The sequence below is a fragment of the Hippocampus bargibanti genome, linkage group LG03, assembly GCF_051943395.1.
Source record: "Hippocampus bargibanti isolate YZ-2025 linkage group LG03, ASM5194339v1, whole genome shotgun sequence".
NCBI lineage: Eukaryota > Metazoa > Chordata > Actinopteri > Syngnathiformes > Syngnathidae > Hippocampus > Hippocampus bargibanti.
The window spans coordinates 1,413,332-1,431,547 of NC_142736.1; the positions used below are offsets into that span (position 1 = coordinate 1,413,332).

An 18,216-nucleotide genomic window follows, 5' to 3' on the forward strand; every position below is an offset into this window, starting at 1 on the left:
CGTTAAACACTTGAGGAACGTAGCCTTCTTTTTTCACCATTTTGAGGAATAATAATAATAATACATTTCATTCATAAGCGCCTTTCAAAACTCTCAAGGACACTTTACAGTCACAGGGAATGATCCCTTGAAGCTGCTTTCTCAGCTATAATTGTATCTAGTTCCTCATCAATTCATCAAAAGTGTTCTGTTTAGCTGGGTTGATAGCTGTTTGCATCAAGTGTACAGATGGCTTGTGCGGGTTATTTGTGGAGCCTGATTGATGGGATATTTTAACCTTGCAGTCTACACTCTGCTTTTGAACGACAGTAAAGTCTCGTTATATCGCTATTCAAGGGAGTCCGAAAAAATATCGATATAACCGGGACTATCGATATATCCGACCCTGTTTGCATGTAATTTTCTCCGTGCGTGCATAGAAATAGTATCGATATAACCGGGACTATCGATATATCCGATATCGATATAACGAGACTTTACTGTATTAAAGTTGAAACAAGTCCAAATTTCACCGTTTTCTATCCATTTTATCACTGTCTCTCTGTTTTCTGCCTGTTTCTTTAATGTTTAAACCACCTCCCTTCACTGCTGCGTTCTTGACCAATCACGTGGCTTTAACCGACGACTGGGGCTGGGAATAGAGGACCAAAAAAAGCGGCCCCCATTTTCTTGTTAAGAGAACGGGCACATCACTCATTGTGGCAGCTCTGTCCGAAAAATAGTTTGTATGCCAAGGTAAAATTTTCATCAATTTAGCGTTCGTAAACTGAAAAGTTCGTAAGCCAAGGGGTTCGTAAACCGACGTATCACTGTATTTTTTTTTTTTTTTTGCATATTCAAAGTGGAATCATTTTTTGATAGTATTCGTGATATTTCATGTCAAATACTCTGTAAAGCGCCTTTATTAACAGCTGTGGCTGCTGCAGAAAGCGCTACACAAATCAAGATATATTGTATCATAAAATGTGGTCGCATCAAGTAGAGTTGGTTGACAGATGTCTGGCAATTCATGGAAAACCACGTCAAGCTTTTAAAACCTTTTAAATGTTATTTTTTTAAAGGTCACGACTTCTGCGCAGAAGGGGTCATCTGTGGAGAAAACTCCGTGTGCAAAAACAGGGAGACGAAAGCCGAGTGTGAATGCAAGCGTGGCTTTGCCTCCATTCAAGGGGATTCGACGTACTGTGAAGGTAAGAAGTTGCCTTTTTTTATACATCCCAGTACCGGTACGCTAGGTCGACCATTGCTATGGGTGTATCTGTGTTGTTTAAGCAACGGTCTCAGGCAATAGATGAGGTTGAAACACTTCTGTTGATTTGGATTAACGAAAAGCAGCTAGCAGGGGACAGTGTGAGTGAGGGTATTATCGCTGAGAAACCACGGCAGCTTCGCTCAGTAGAGGCAACCTGGAAGTTCGTCATCCATTGACAACTACATCACAAAGGTAAATAAAACGACTTTATTATACGGTACTGTTCATTTCTTTAATTACAATACAATAGCACATTTATTATACATAAAATAAGATATATTTTGTGTAGTTTTAAGGCTTATTTAATCGAAAATAGATAGGCAGAGGACAGAGAGAGAGAGAGAGAGAGAGAGAGAGTAATAAAATGAATAGAAAACACAGAAATTTTGACTCGTTTCAACTTTATTGTTCTTTATTGTTTATTGTTGTTGTTTATTGTTCTACCGGAAACAAATTCATTGTGTGTTCTACATACTTGGCAATAAAGATGATTCTGATTCTGATTTATTAATCTGTACAAATTTTATTGATAGTTCAAAAGCAGAGTGTAGACTGCAAGATTAAAATATGCCATCAGGCTCCACAAATAACCCATCAGATCAAATTGAAATGAAAAGCAAGCAATTACAATACAATAGCGCATTTATTATACAAAAAAGAAGGTATATTTTCTGGAGTTTTAAGGATTATTTAGTTGAAAACTATGTTTTTTGGGGACCTGGAAAAGGATTATTGTCATTTTTAATGGTTTGTTATGAGAAATTAATGTTTGGAAGACACACTTTTCGCCTTAAACACACTTTCTGGGAACCAATTACGTTCCTCGATCCCCTTTTGATACTTTAATGGCACACACACACACCAAATCTTGAAATGGGAGCATATTAAAGTCATTGAGCCAAACCGGAACGGCTTTATCTCATGGTGTCAATGTGCTCGCTGTTGACTGATGATTGTTGGACTGAGTGGAGCCAAAAGGAGGCTCAGACTCCTTGTGACGGGGCTAATGATTGAGATGCTTGGTCACGCCAGCGGCCAGATTGAAGGATTTTGCTGTTGTCTTTGGTCGCGAGCCACCCTGGACCGAATCCTCCAAACATGCTGAGAGCCTTCGGTCCTTTCAGTCTGTTTAGCTGTAGCTTGATCAGCGTGCTAAAGAGGTTTATCCAAAGCTCCACTCCGGTCCAACGTTGTCCGACAGCCTTTGAGCGACAATGGGAAGACGGCGATTGGCGGAGCCACAATGTCAGTCGGCGTGCAGGCGGCATTAGCCATATTTAGGGATTTCCCTGCAGACAGCTCAACATACGGTTGTAAACGGATTGGCGGGATTCTTCGTCCTCTTTCACTTGAGATCGCTGCATTCGACATGGATTTTTGGTCGCCTTGAAATATTATTTAACCCTTATGCGAGATTGAAGCAGTACAGCAAACGAACAAATATACACAATTATGTAAATATATATGTATATATATATATGTATGTGTATATAAATATATATGTATATATATGGATGTATGTATATGGATGTATATATATATATATATATATATATATATATATATATATATATATATATATATATATATATATATACAGTAAAGTCTCGTTATATCGATATCCAAGGGAGTCCGAAAAAATATCGATATAACCGGGACTATCGATATATCCGATATCGATATAATGAGACTTTACTGTATATATATATATATATATATATATATATATATGTGTGTGTGTGTGTATATGTGTGTGTGTGTGTGTGTGTGTATGTATGTATATATGTATATTTATTATTTATTTATAAGGTTGGGAACCAGCGGTCTCAATGCCATTGCCCCACATTTGTACTAATGGGTTTACCATCATCTTATTATCCTCATCGGCTCTTGTTCGTCCTGTCATTGGGTTCTCCCGGCGCATCAGAATCCTCGCTCAGTGCCCGAGGACACAGACACATTAACAAACGCCGGTACTATCTCGCTGTCACTTTCCCTAATTAGACCCTAAAACGACACCATTTTTTTTCCCACCCAAACCACATCATCTGTTGAGATGATCATCTGAAGACAACATCATATCATTTTAAGATGCCGTTAGACAACTTGCTGGATGTACGCTTGAAACTAAAGACGATGGGGGCGGGATTAGGGGCCACGTTCGCGTTGAGTGTAACATCCCCATATTCATCCATTCACTTTCAACCACATCTTCTGTTCACGGTCAATCACAGGACGCGTCTCGACAAATAAACTTTCACGCTTTCACATGTACACCGTATTTCAAGTCTTATGTGAGCTCTCCTGTTTCTTTTTTTAAATCTGAGACTAAACGGCAGGTACCTGAAGGGGACGAAAAAAAAACCCACGCATGCACAGAAGCGAACATACGGGTGGCAGCCGCTTAAGCTGAAGGACTTTTTTTTCCTCCAAATGTATTTATGTAAATCACATTTTATATCCTGCATGGGCTGTTTAGTCATACAATATGGGGGATCTGGGTGTCTTTTCGTTCCAGAAGGCTGAGGATTGCCTTTCCAGTCCCGCTATTAAAAAAATCCATGTTTTTGGGTAGATACTAGGCCAGTTTTTTACGACCGCCAAGTTAAATACGCACCTCCGTGCCAGCTCAGTGGCACGAGTATCGTGGTCCGGTTCTTTGCAAGACAAATACAGTGATACCTCAGTTTACAAATTCAATTGATTCCCAGAAAGTGTGTGTAAAGCCAAAAGTTCATCTGCCAAACATTTATTTCCCATAAGAAACCATTAAAAATGTGAATAATCCGTTCCCAGGTCTCCATAATACATACTTTTCTACTAAAAGTATGTATTATTATTTATATGTATTTATTATTTATATGTATTAAAACTACACAAAATATACCTTATTAAACTACACAAAATATACCTTATTTTATGTATAATAAATGTGCTATTGTATTATAATTCAAGAAATAAACTGTACTGTATAATATATTTTTTTCATTTACCTTTGTGATGGTCGTTGATGTAGTTGCCTCTTGATTATATCCAAGTGAAATTGCCGTGCTTTCTCTGCGATAATACCTTCACTCGCACTGTCCCCTGCTAGTTGCTTTTCGTTAATCCAAGAGTACTGGTACTGGGACGCTAAGTCATACAAACGCACATCTCGTTCGTGTTTTTTCAATGATCTTATTATGCTCGACCATCATTTTCTTTTGTGTCCTCTTCGGCTTAACACTACTTTGTGGTGGGGTCTTTTTCGGTCCCATAATAGCAAAAGTACTCCACTCGATAACAAACCACTTCTGCACTCAAAGAAAGTGAGTGTGGAAAACTAGTCTGCCAGCCATCGTGGTGCTGTTCGACCACGTGGTTTGGTGTTTTTCCGGCGAAAACTAGTCCGCCAGCCATCGCGGCGTTGTGTGGTTTGGTACGTCCGCGGAAAACTAGTTTGTATGCCAAGATTATATTCTCGCAAATTTAATGTTCGTAAGGCGAAAAAGTTTGTGAGCTATACACTGTATATGCAACTGAACGTCAACAGAATTTTCCTTTAATTCCAAAAAGACAACACAAAATAAAACACACTCCAGCATAAAATGGAAGCAGCTAAGCCTCCCCCACTGTGCATCGCATCGCTCTCTTGCTAACTAGATGGAAATATGTTGCTCCTCTGGTTGTGTTTGAAACAAAAAAAATAGCCTTAATCAACACGTACAAACTTTTTTTTTATGTTGATGGCCTCACAACCTGACATGCTCCAATATTCTTTGACTCCATTCCATTGCACCATCAATGTGCCCACATTGTCTTTTTCTGCTGTGGGTAACGCGATTAGGACCCGCTGTGAGGCTAAAACATCAAACCTAACAGGGCAGTTTCTGTTTGTTCAGCTCACTTTCATTTAGCCTCCGGAGCAGCTGGACTCACTGGCTTCAGACATCAAATGCGTCCCGTTCGCTAACAGGGTGTGGGAGAGCGATTTACGGGGTGCCCCTGATTTCCAGTCAATCTTGGCTGACCATGCACCTGCTTTCAGCATTTTTATTTCCTGGCCTTGTTGACGCAGTGTCTTTGTCGGTTACATTCACTACCGCGTTGGAATATCCCGATTGAATCGGTGACAATACAATATAATACATATTGATTTATATAGTACTTTGACAACAGCTGAAGCTGTAACAAAGTGCTTAACATGGATAGCTATCCTGTACAGGAAATTAAGCGGTCACAAAGTGTCAGAGATATGAATCTGTGGATGAAGACTCGAACCCAGAAAGATTGTCCCTACTGCCGGCAGGAGACGTAGCCATTCGTGACAGACGTCTGAATTGTGCAGCCCTCTGCCAAGCTATTTATTGAGAGTATATGCAAATTTAAGTGATACATTAGTAAAACATAGTTTTCTTGATTAGAATACCACATCCCTGGAACATTCTGAGCCCCTTTTCTATGAGTTGATAAATTTGTAACCTGGCTAATGAGCTCTTCCTGTGCATGATGTTCAAGTCGTAAATAACTTCAGTGATTATCCCAAGTCCTAATTTATGTGCAAGGCCAGATCTTCTAGATGAAGTTTACAGTTTAACTTGCTGTGTCTGTTGACCTGATTGACCCCAGGTTGTCTGTGCTTCAATTGTGTATTCAGTCTCACATGTTGGCTAAGCATATTACAGCATGAAACTTTTACATATGATAACTTCGTATTCTGTCTAATCTAAATGACAAAGATAGTATCAACCATTAGGGAGTAAAAGTAAGATCAAGTCTGAATCATGCTGAGTCGATTGCCAAAGAGTACAAGTTAGTTTTAAAGAGGCGGGTTTTACAAATGGGCAGCGAGACGGCTTGCCGAATGATCAGTGGCAGGTCATTCCAGAGAGTGGGAACAGCCACAGAACAGGTTCAATCCCCTTTGAGTGTCCGTTTAGTTTTTGGCACATCTTGTCATGTCTGGTCAGCAGACCTGAGGTGTCGGGAAGGTGTGTAGGGGTGGATGAGTAATTTCCGTTTGTAACCTTCCACCTGATATTTGTGTCACTCAACCACAATAATAAAACAGTCGGTTAACTTCCAAAGTGTGATGCTAGGCTTTGACTTGTGATTGTTTACCGAGGAATTTGTATTTCTGGCCAGTTGCCCGCCATACATCCAGACACATATGGTTGGGCATACCCGCGCACTGTGTCATTTTTCAGAGCGGTGACAGAAAATAATGTGAAAACGCAACGGGGATATCAAAGTAGTCAATTTATTCAAGGCAGATGGCTAGCGGTGAAGTGGTTCCTGTACAACAAAGACCAGGATTGTTTGCAAAATAGAGCATTTGCAGAACATGGTCCAAAGCTCCGTTCAAAGGATTATTTTGCGGAATGTTAAAATAATCATCACTCCCAATGCTGTTTGTAAATTTCGCTAGTACTTCTATCCAGGACCTGTAAAACTTTGGAAACTTGCATTTTCCTTTTCAAAGTTACTTGTGGAAAAAAATCATTTCTACTTACAATTTTGCACCGGGTAGAGGTCCATAATATTATGTCTGTATGTGAGCTGAGATTATCTGGAACATTTAACTTCGGGGCAGTTGGACAGTGAAGGACTGGCAGATCATCACAGTAGTAACAGTGAGATATCTGGCGAGAGGCATCCGCCGCATCAAGCTCACGAGACGGATCCACGGGTGTGCAAAGCGCCGAGATTCATATCCCCGCCGTTTGGAAATGAGCTAATACGAGACGCCGCCTACCCGCAGCGCCTCGGTAGCGGGGATGAAAGCATATTTGTCAGGTTATGTCGATGATATGGGAATGCCGATAAACTCAGGAAAACACGATGTGTGTCCACGAAGCAGCAGAGTCTGCTTCTACTGACCACTAAATCTTTTTCCCGCCAAGGTCGGTCACGCAAAACCAGACCATGGGAGTAGGATGGTATAGAAATCCGCACAGTCCCACTGTTTCACCATTGTAGGTTTGACTCATCTGACTATGTCAAAGATGTTCATTGAGAGTATATGCAAATTTAAGTGATACATTAGTAAAACATAGTTTTCTTGATTAGAATACCGCACCCCTGGGCGTTCTAAGGACGAACAGCTGTAAGCAATAAAACATTGTCTTTTCCATGAGCTGATAAATTTGTAACCTTGCTAATGAGCTCTTCCTGTGCAGGATGTTCAAGTTGTAAATAACTTCGGTGGTAAAGGAGTATCCCATGTCCTAAATTCTGTCCAAGGCCACATCTCCTAGATAAAGATGACAGTTTAACAAGTGATGTCTGTTGACCTCAGATTCACCCCAGGTTTCTCTGTGCTTCAATTATGTATTTGAGTCACACATGTTGACTAAGCATATAACAGTATGAAACTTTTAAAGATGATAACTTCTTATTCTCCATCAGAATATCACAGACACTTCAAAGTGGAGTCTTTCTCGGCCATGCATGCTGTGAAATGCAAAAGAATATGCCACATTGATCGGCGCCCAGTTGGTAATAACCCTCATTTGTCCTTATTCAGCCCCGGTGATGAGAGCAGTGTGATGCAACTGTCTCCTGAAGGGAATGGCCCAATGAGACTGACTGAATTGTGCTCACTCGGTGGCATTAGGGATTAATTGACTCTGTTTGTTATTCTGCCTATCAATCGCGTTCTCGGTGGGATGCCCGCCTTTGTAGTCTTAAAACAAAACAAAAATGGAATGATAGGGAACGATGGCATATGCTCTTCCTCGCTGTGGGAGGCGAGCTTCAAATTATACAATGGGGAGGAGAGCCAATGTGTGTGTGGGGGGGGGGAGTATTTTCAGGTTTCCGATGCATCAATGTCACCACTGAGGACAAATATCGATGAAAAGGTTTCTTTAGCCGTCATCTGTACTTGTTTGAAGATGTCGGACGTTTCGCTTCTTATCCAGAGACTCGGAACCAGAAAGAATAGTCTTTTACTGCCGGCAGGAAACGCAGTCATTCATGACAGACGTCTGAATTCTGCAGCCTTCTGCCAAGCTATTTATTGAGAGTATATGCAAATTAAGTAATACATTAGTAAAACATAGTTTTCTTGATTAGAATACCACACCTCTTGAGTTCTAAGCACGAACAGCTGTAAGCAATAAAACATTGTTTTTCCATGAACTGATAAATTTGTAACGTGGATAATGACCTCTTCCTGTGAAGGAGTTTGAAGTCCTAAATTACAGTTTCCCAAGTCCTAAAGTCTGTGCCAGGCCAGATCTCCTAGATGAAGCTGACAGTTTAACTTGCTGTGTGTGTTGACCTGATTGACCCCAGGTTGTCTGTTGCTTCAATTGTGTATTAGAGTCACACATGTTGACGAAGCATATAACTGCATGAAACTTTTAAATATGATAACTACTTATTCTCTATCACTCTCGCAAAGACAACCTCAACATCTTCATCTCTGCTACCTCCAGCTCTGCTTCCTGTCTTTTCTTTAGTGGCATTGTCCCTAGTCCAAACATCATGGCTATGGCTGGTCTCACCACCATTTTATACACCTTTCCTTTCATCATCCTCGCTGAAACCCTTCTATCACACATCACACCTGACAATTTTCTCCAGCCGTTCCAGCCTGCCTGGACACGCTTCTTCATGTCTTTTCCCCACTCTGCATTGTTCTGGACAGTTGGCCCCAAGTACTTAAAATCCTCCACCTTCTTTATCTATTCTCCCTGTAGCATCACTCTTGGACTTGGGTCCCTCTCATATATCATATATCACACCGGTACAGTACAAAAATACAACTTCCAGAGTTTCCAGATGTATTTTTCATCTGGAAGTCATGTGGACCATTAGACGAGTGATTAGCGCATGAACCTCACAGTGCAGAGATCACGGATTCAATCCTGGCTCTGGTTCTCCCTTTGTGGAGTTTGTATGTTCTCCCCGTGCCTGTGTGGGGTTTCTTTGGGTATTTTGTTTTCCTCCCACGTTCCAAAAACACACATGGCAGGCTGATTGGACACTCTGAGTGTGAGTGTAGGCGGTTTATCTCTGTTCACGTTGAGGCACATGAGTCTGGGAGAAAAGGTCACTCAAAGAGCTGTACTAAATTACAGGTGATGTTGCTCATGTCACTGAACAACAACAACACCCACACACACACGGTTCAAACTCACTTTTGGGTGGCATCCATTATTGCCATCTGCACCACATTGACTGGATGTGTTCCAAAGCTGTCCTTGGCATCACCCCGAGCCCCTTGCCTCATTCCTCATATGGTTATTTATCCCTTCTTATTTCCGTTGAATTTCGGATCCATTTTTGCGCTCTGGGGATTGCTGTGCTAATCCCGAAAACCGCATGGTCGATAGGATAAAATGCTCAAATGTGTCCTGGACTGTAGCCTAAAAGCAGTCATGGTAGTGTGCAACTATTAATTTGTTCTAAGTCGCCCAATAGGCGGGATTGCAATTTTGTTTTATTTTGTGATAGTGACTGATTTTTTTAAATGCATTTGAAAAACAAACAACTCCCAGCTCGCTTTTGTTCATTAAACTGAGAAAATAATACAGTACGCGTTATGCGATACTCTTTTAATTTACTATTTTGTCTGGGTCAGAGATGGCATATTTCACCCATTAAAGGACAACAAACACCTACGGACAGGTTGCGTCCATAATTTGTAAAATGACTTCTACTGAGCATATTTTACAAAGCATATAGCTATATTTTACATTTTAAAACTCGCGCTAAATATTCAGGAAGTCTTATTTTCGAGTTGATGACGATCCCCTAAGTGATGTCACGGAGGGAACGCCCCTGACTGAGAAAGCGACACACAATGCATTGTGGGTACTTTTTTTCGCCTGAAAACACATTGTTGATAGTGAAATTAGAAGGAAAACTACATAAATAAGGTGACGGTGAATCGTTGTGTGTCGCAGCCAATTGAGGTAACACGCATTAAGAAGGTGTAAGTTGACACAAATTCCCAGCGGACAAATCAGCCCATTTCCAATGGAGCTTCGGCGCCATCTTGTGCATTTTCTGTGCGCTACATTGGAGTCGAGACGGCTGGAATTGATACGGAAGGACTTCTTTAATCGATTGCAAACATTTATGCTTTCCTCTTCAGAACTATTTGAATCATATTCGTAACTGGATGAGTAACAAGAAACCAACCACCACAAAGGGGCGGGACTGTCTGAATCGCCCCAGTTCCGAGCTCATTTTGTGGCAGTTTTGGGACACTTTTAAGTCATTTTAATTGCATATGACTAAAAATATTAGCCTGCGTGTTTTGGGTATTTTAGATGCTATAAAACATTTTTGAATGGTGTAGATTAAAAATACAATTGAATGTGAATATAAAGAAAATTAGAAAAAATATAATCTCTTGTACACTCTTCAGCAGTTTCACTGTCGGCTTTAGGCTGGAAACTCCTCCTCGCTCTTCCCGTCAGCCATACCCAAGCGTTAACTACAGCGTACACGGCGGGGGCTAATGATGATGGTCTACGGGGTGATAATGACACACTAATCTGAATGTGGATATGAGTCATCACCATCTCTCTCTCTCACACTCTCACTCTCACTCTCACTGTCACTGTCACGCTCATACACACTCCCAAGCAGCAAATCTGATCATGGTGATGTGATGGTAGTTACCAAATGAAGTCGTCCCACTCGTAAATCTTCTCCAGATAAGATACGCATTGTGTAACGTATGCTTCAATAGTCAACAGCACCAATACAGTGATACCTTGGCTTACGAACTTAATTGGTTCCCAAACACAGTGTGTAAGGCGAAAAGTGTGTATCCCAAAAATTAATTTCCCATGGGAAACCAGTAAAATGAGAATAATCCATTCCCAGGTCCCTATAAAACATACACTACACAAAATATACCTTGTTTTATGTATAATAAATGTGCTATGGTATTATAATTATAGAAATAAACTGTACTATATAATAAAGTCGTTTTATTTACGTTTGTGGTTCGTTGATGGAATGGAGTGGCTGGTTTCCCCCCCCAATTGTCAATTGTCAATTAACAATTGCCTGAGTCCAATTGATAATTGCCAATTGATAATTAATAAATACACACTAAATAAATAATAAATGATACATGATAAATAATACATAACACATACTAAAAAATCATAAATAATACATTTTATTTTAAGTGCCTTTCAAAGCTATCAAGAACACTTTACAGTCACAACTTGAGCGCATTTGAAATGAGCCAGTTTGGACAGAAGATCTTTTTTTAATATTTTCTGTGTAAATTTAACGTTTCATGTAGTGCGTCCTTTGTTGTGTCATGAGATCATTTTTTAAAATATTTATCCACATTGTTTTGGTGCTGTCTATTTTTCCCCTCGTTCCACGATTGGGATTAAAATGCTCGCCCGTGCTGGGAAAAAAAAGCTTTCATTTCCAAAGTCTAATGTAGAGGCGGCGGCAGACTGTTTTTGAGATTGGTCGCTATATCCGCTGAAAAGCTGCCAGCTCAAAAAAAAAAAAAAAAAAGGCACTCAAAGTTAAAAAGGCCTTTAAGCTTGCTGCACCTGTGGCTCCCAGCGTAGCAACTGTGGCTGCGTTTGAAGAATCTATTTCGCCTTTTATTGGAGCAGTACAGAATGACCAGCGCAGTGGAGGAGATACCGTTTATCAGCGGAATTGTCAATTGCGTGGAATCTCTTTCCAAGGGACACAAAAAGCCATGATTTTGTGTTTGTATCAGCCCACTTCAGAGTTTTTTTTTTTTTTTTTTTTATCTCGGCCTAGTATGAAGCCTCTGCGTTTGTTGTGCTCATGATAATAGCAAAAAATAAATAAATAACAACGGTGAGGACGCAGTTAAAAGTTAAAGGACAACCCACAGCATTTTTTGTTTATTAACTGACATCAGAAAAACGTTTTATAGCATCGAAAATAGCCAAAACACGCAGGCTGATATTTTTAGTCAAATGCAAAACACTGATAAAAATTACTTCAATTGTCCCAAAACTGCCACAAAAATGAGCTCAGAAATGGCGAGATTCAGAAAGTCCCGCCCCCTTGTTCGTGATGTCACGCCAGGATACTCCTTCACAAACTGCTTTGCTCCAGAATCAAAACAATGGCTTCAGAGAGTTCAGATTCGGAACAAGATCATTTCTTGTTACTCATCCAGTTATGAATATGATTCAAATAATTCTGGACTCCAATGTAGCGCCCAGAAAATGCACAAGATGGCGCACAAGCTCCGTTGGAAATGGGCTGATTTGTCCGCTAGGAATTTGTGTAAAGTCGAAGGTTTCTAACGCTGTATTGAATGTTTATCTAGTCCTAAAACTCGAGTGACAATGACAAAAACCCTGGTAATAGACTGGACACATTTTTTGCACGTCTGGCGGTGAATGAGTTAATTTTGTATGTAGAGGTACCATCGTATATATTTTAGTTGTGGTCCTGGATAATTGACTAAGAGCCCTTTTTCTGTCGGACTATTCCTTCTTGAAATATGTATCGGTGTCACGTCCGGTTATCCAACTGACGTGTAAATATCTGACAGGAAATGGTCAACTGCTAAAACTTGCATGACTTTCTAATAGCAAGCGTACGCCTGCGACCGAGGGGTTAAAAACAGCACAAGGCAGATATGAGGGAAAGGCACAGGCAATCGCGATTGGTCGCCAGCTCTTCAGAATCAGAATCAGAAAAGCTTTATTCGTCCCACAATGGGGAAATTTGCAACATTTCACGTTTTGCAAGCAACGTAATGTATTTGACATGGTTGAGAATGCAGTGTTTTGCTAGATTGCTAATGCTAATACAAAATGAATCATTCAAACAGCAGCATCAAACTCTGCGGTACCCGCTACTCACTGCATGAGTTCCGCTACCTTCTCCAGTCTCACCTTTTTCTAATCAACACCTCTGTTGGTTTTTTTTGTGGGTGGGCTTTTTTTTCCACATGCAACTCACGTCTTATGAGCAAAAGCTATCACCTCAGCCAACTCAACCTCTGCAGAACATTGCTTTCTTCCTACTCACATGAATGTACAGTGATACCTTGGCTTATTTATGAACTTAATTGGTTCCCAGACAGAGTGTGTAAGATGAAAAGTGTGTATCCCAAAAATTAATTTCCCATAGGAAACCATTAAAATGAGAATAATCTGTTCCCAGGTCCCCATAAAACATAATTTTCTACTAAATGAGCTTTAAAACTACACAAAATATACATTATTTTATGTATAATAAATGAAATGTCTGTCATGAAAATTGTAATGAAAGAAATAAACTGTACTGTATAATAAAATCGTTTTATTGACCTTTGTGATGGTCGTTGATGGCTTGATGGAATGGAGTGGAACGTAGCCTCTGTCGTCTGCCTGTCTCTTTAATGTTTAAACCACCTCCCCTCACTGCTGCGTTCTTGACCAATCATGTGGCTTTAACCGAAGACTGGGGGCGGGGAATAGAGGACCAGAAAAAATGTTCGGTTAAAGCCACATGATTGGTAAAGAACGCAGCCGTGAGTGGAGGCGGGGGGGGGGGGGGGGGGGGTTTAAAACTGGATACAGAAAACAGTGAAATTTGGACTTGTTTAAACTTGGATAGTTCAAAGGCAGTGTAGACTTCAAGGTTAAAATATCCCATCAATCAGGCTCCACAAATAACCCGCACAAGCCATCTGTACACTTGATGCAAAAAGCTATCAACCCAGCTAAACAGAACACAATTGATGAGGAACAAGGTAAAATTATGGCAGAGAAAGCACCTACAAGGGATCATTCCTCAAAATGGTGAAAGAAGAAGGCTACGTTCCTCATCAAATATTTAATGCTGATGAAACCGGCCACTTCATTCCATCAACGACCATCACAAAGGTAAATAAAACAACTGTATTACATAGTACAGTTTATTTCTTTAATTATAATACCATAGTACATTTATTATACATAAAATAAGATATTTTGTGTAGTTTTAAGGCTTAGAAAGTAGAAAATGATGTTTATTGGGGACCCGGGAACGGATTATTCTCATTTCAATGGTTTTCTATGGGAAATTAATTTTTGGGATACACACTTTTTCCCTTACACACTCTGTCTGGGAAAAAAATTAAGTTCGTAAGCTAAGGTATCACTTTATTTTGTTCAAATCACTTCCATCGATTGATTGATTTTGGTCCGTTTTGTGGAGGTCAGATACATAGCGAGAAAGACCTACAGAAGTGTCTGAGGCAATTGTGGATGATGTTTGTTGGCAGTGATGATGAACGAGTGTCATGAAACTCGAGGAGCAGGAAATGTTGGCAGTCGTGAAAGTGGAGCTGATGTGATTGCAAACACAAAGCCACTGAATGGATTTGAGCCATTTCGGAGATACATTTCTTTTGTTGCGCCCACAAAATGCTGAAAAAAAGCTCCTCAGAATCGGGCCAGTGCGAAATGTACTCAAGAAATACTTCTTTTCAGCAGTGAGTACATTGAAACCTTAAGTTCCAAACTCAATTGGTTCTTTGAGCTTATCGGTAACCTGAAATGTCCATAAAACGGAGTTTCCCATTGGAATGAATGCAAATGATATTAATCCGTTCCAACGTTCCAATTAATTTTGATTTACTTGTTGTTAAACCAAGGTGTCATCAAAATTCAAATAATTTAATGTACAAATAAGTGAAAGACATTAACTCATTCACTGCCATTCCTGATTTTTTTATTATTAATTAATTGGTTCATAAAAATATGACATTGAGCGCCATTCCCGAAATAGTTCAGGTTTTGTTTTTTCATTCTTGGGTGCCGATAATTTTTATTATTATTATTTTTTTTTTGCATTCACATCATCGGGTAAAAGGACAAAGTGAGGAAGAAAAAAAAGGAAAGCTCCCGGGCGGCGTCGAGCAGAGGTGAGAGGTCACATTGGCCCCGCCCGCTTTGTGTCAAGAACTATCAGAGTAACAAACCAGATCCTGACCTCGGTCATCATATTTCATGTATGAGATGCTACATAAAGAAGCTAAATAAAAAAAATAACTCTGTTTGAAGCCACATTCGTTCCCGCCAAACACTCATAGATCATTTGCGCAACTGTTCCTTTATGAATATGAATTGATATGTTGTGGTACGTTATATAAATGTTGCTGTTTTTGCATGTCATTTGCATATTATTTGCATATTGGAACGCAGCTTGCATGTGATTCCGAAGAGATTGTTGGCACTTAGAAAATATGACATGGCAAATTATTCGGTGTGAGCTTTGCTTATGTAACAGCCATTCATATTGTTATTAGCTGTTTATTAGCTAGCTAGCTTTCTATTTATTTTAGTTACTTAGCTATCTATTTATCTAGCCATCTAGCTAGCTAGCTATTTGATATCTATTAGCTATCTATTGATCTAGCTACCTATCCTGTGGCTGTAAAGTTTCCTTGAGATTATTATTATTATTATTATTATTATTATTATTATTATTATTATCTATTTGCTATCTGTCTATTGAGCTATTCTATCTATTTGAGTTACTTCCAGGTTGAGTGAACGCTGGCGGGTGTGGCTGCCGCTGCTCACCCACAAAAAAACACTTGTCCTGTGACTGTAAAGTGACCTTGAGAGTTTGACCTTGAGGCGCTTAGAAATCAAATGTATTATAACAATAAGAATGTATTATAACAACAAGAACAATAATAATAATAATATTAATAATAATAATACATTTCATTTCTAAGCGCCTTTCAAAACTCTCAAGGGCACTTTACAGTCACAGGATATTTTTTTCTGCGGGTGAGCAGGGGCAGCCACACGCGACAGTGTTCATAGTAACAAAGTAAAAAAATAATAATAATAATAACAAATAGTGATACCTCAGTTTATGTAACAGCTATTTATATTGTTATAAGCCCCCCCCCAGAATTTGCCCGAATTTTTCTGCAGTTTAACGGGAAAGCGTTGAGTTATTAATGCCATTTGCAGCGTTTGTTTGCCAAGCTTTTTGTCCTACTTTGGCTCGAAAGTGTCAGTGGCGCTGTTTCCTCCGCTTTGGTGATTTTCATGGCTTAGTAATGACAATGTGTCACGTCAGCAGCATCCCGAATAAAGACGGCGGATATCTGGAATCCCCGGTGATTGGCGGAATAAAACCAGGCACATTTTGAATTGCATAAATGCAAAACCGATATTAGCCATTCCGGCGGGAGGCTACGTATCTGTCAGAAAAGTCATGACATTTGAAGAAAAAAATGAAAATACCAAAATAGAGGAAATATCATGACAGTGATTGGGAAGCTTCCCTTGATGGTTTTAGTTTGCTCATATATTTTTGCTACTGCTAGCTTTCCTAGCAGACTTCAAAAGAGAGCTACTGTGATCTTTTTTGGGGGCGGGGTTTCTTTTCTCCCCATACAGAGGACTCATAATTTAAATTAGACAATTTAACGTCTGTGTAAGCTCTCAGTCGTACAGGAGTAGTCCATCGATGAAAAGGTTTCTTCGGCCGTCATCTGTACAAATTTGAAGGTTTCGGACGTTGCGCTTCTTATCCAAGAGGCTTCGTCTGCAAACTATATTTTTTGCTGGTAGTGTTGGCGGTGCCAGACTCTGCTATGATAGGTCCCTGCTATCAGGTTGGGGGGAGCAGAGGACTATTCCCTGAGGCTATACTGATTACTTCTATTGTCCTGCCTGATTATGGGGTTTACGACTGGCCTGATTGCCCCATTTGCTGTGGTATCACCTCATCGGCATAACTAAGCCTATGTTTCCTAAGAAACATATTTTCATAAAACAGCAAAAACCTTCACTAAATCGCCACGGTGGAGTGAGGTTAAATTTTGATCGTTCGTACAATAGACTACTTAGGCAACATAGGATTAGTCATGATGATGAGGTGGTACCAAGGCAAATTGGGCAATCAGGCCAGTCATTAGTCAGAACGATAGGAACTATCAGTGGAGCAGCTGCAGGGGGTTGTCTTCTGCCCCCCCCCCAACCTGAGAGCAGGGACCTATTATAGACAGTGAGGGATATATATATATAGGACCGAAACTACCAGTAAGACTTTAGTTTGCTGACGAAGCCTCTTGGATAAGAAGCGAAACATCCGACACCTTCAAAGAAGTACAGATGACGGCTGAAGGAACCTTTTCATTTCAGTTGGTCATGTGACTCGTGTGAAATGTTCCTCTGCAGGAGAGCATCTGACAGTTGCTCCCTGCATCCCTCCCCCGTTACCGCGCTTTCCTTCAGTAGCTCCATGAGATATTTATAGGCATTTTGATAGTTTTCTTCCACTCTCTATCATCCGAGGTGAACGCTGTCATGTTGCATTAGTCCAAAAACCCCCGTTGCTCTTCTCCCTCACGGCCCTGAAGATCATCCAGCATTGCGCACAGCGCCATAGAGTCGCTTGTGAATTATTAATAGCATTAAGCAACAACCGCGTCCTCCCTGGCCGAACGCTTCTCGTATTGTTTTGGTGTGGAAGCGGCGAGAAAATGATACAATCGGTAGCAGATGGGGCCGAGATTCTTTCCTTGGCAAATTAATGGGGAAACGACAAGCTAGCAGACGGCTCTGTTGACAAATCTTGACGATGAATAGATACAAAGTATGGGAACAGGATGTACAGGATGTAAGATTTAAAATACAGTCTTGACTTCGTGGTGAGACGAGGGAATGAACGATTACAGAGGAAAGATGGAACAAGAATTAAAGGACAACCGACACCATTTTTTTCTGACATCAGGTAAATGTTTTATAGCATCTAAAATACCCAAAACACACAGGCTCATATTTTTAGTCAAATGCAAAACACCAATTAAAAATGACTTCAAGTTTGCTAAAACTGCAAAAAATTGGGCTGCGGATTGGGCATTTTCAGAAAGTCCCGCCCCCAATTCATGATGTCATGCCAAGAAGTCTTGCCTTGCTCGTGAATCGAAACAATGGCTTCAGATTCGGAGAAGATGCTTTCTTGTTACACATCCAGTTATGAATATGATTCAAATAGTTCTGAAGAGGAAA

The 18,216-nt window shown here is 40.2% G+C and overlaps 1 protein-coding gene across 1 annotated transcript in view; it reads left to right on the forward strand.

Moving 5' to 3' along the window:
- LOC148899930 (protein kinase C-binding protein NELL1-like) overlaps positions 1-18,216 on the forward strand; it is a 130,744-nt gene that overhangs the window by 63,104 nt on the left and 49,424 nt on the right. The window contains exon 12 of the mRNA XM_088991455.1: positions 1,062-1,190. Within this exon, the coding sequence (XP_088847581.1) occupies positions 1,062-1,190 (129 nt within the window). The remainder of the gene's footprint in view (positions 1-1,061; positions 1,191-18,216) is intronic.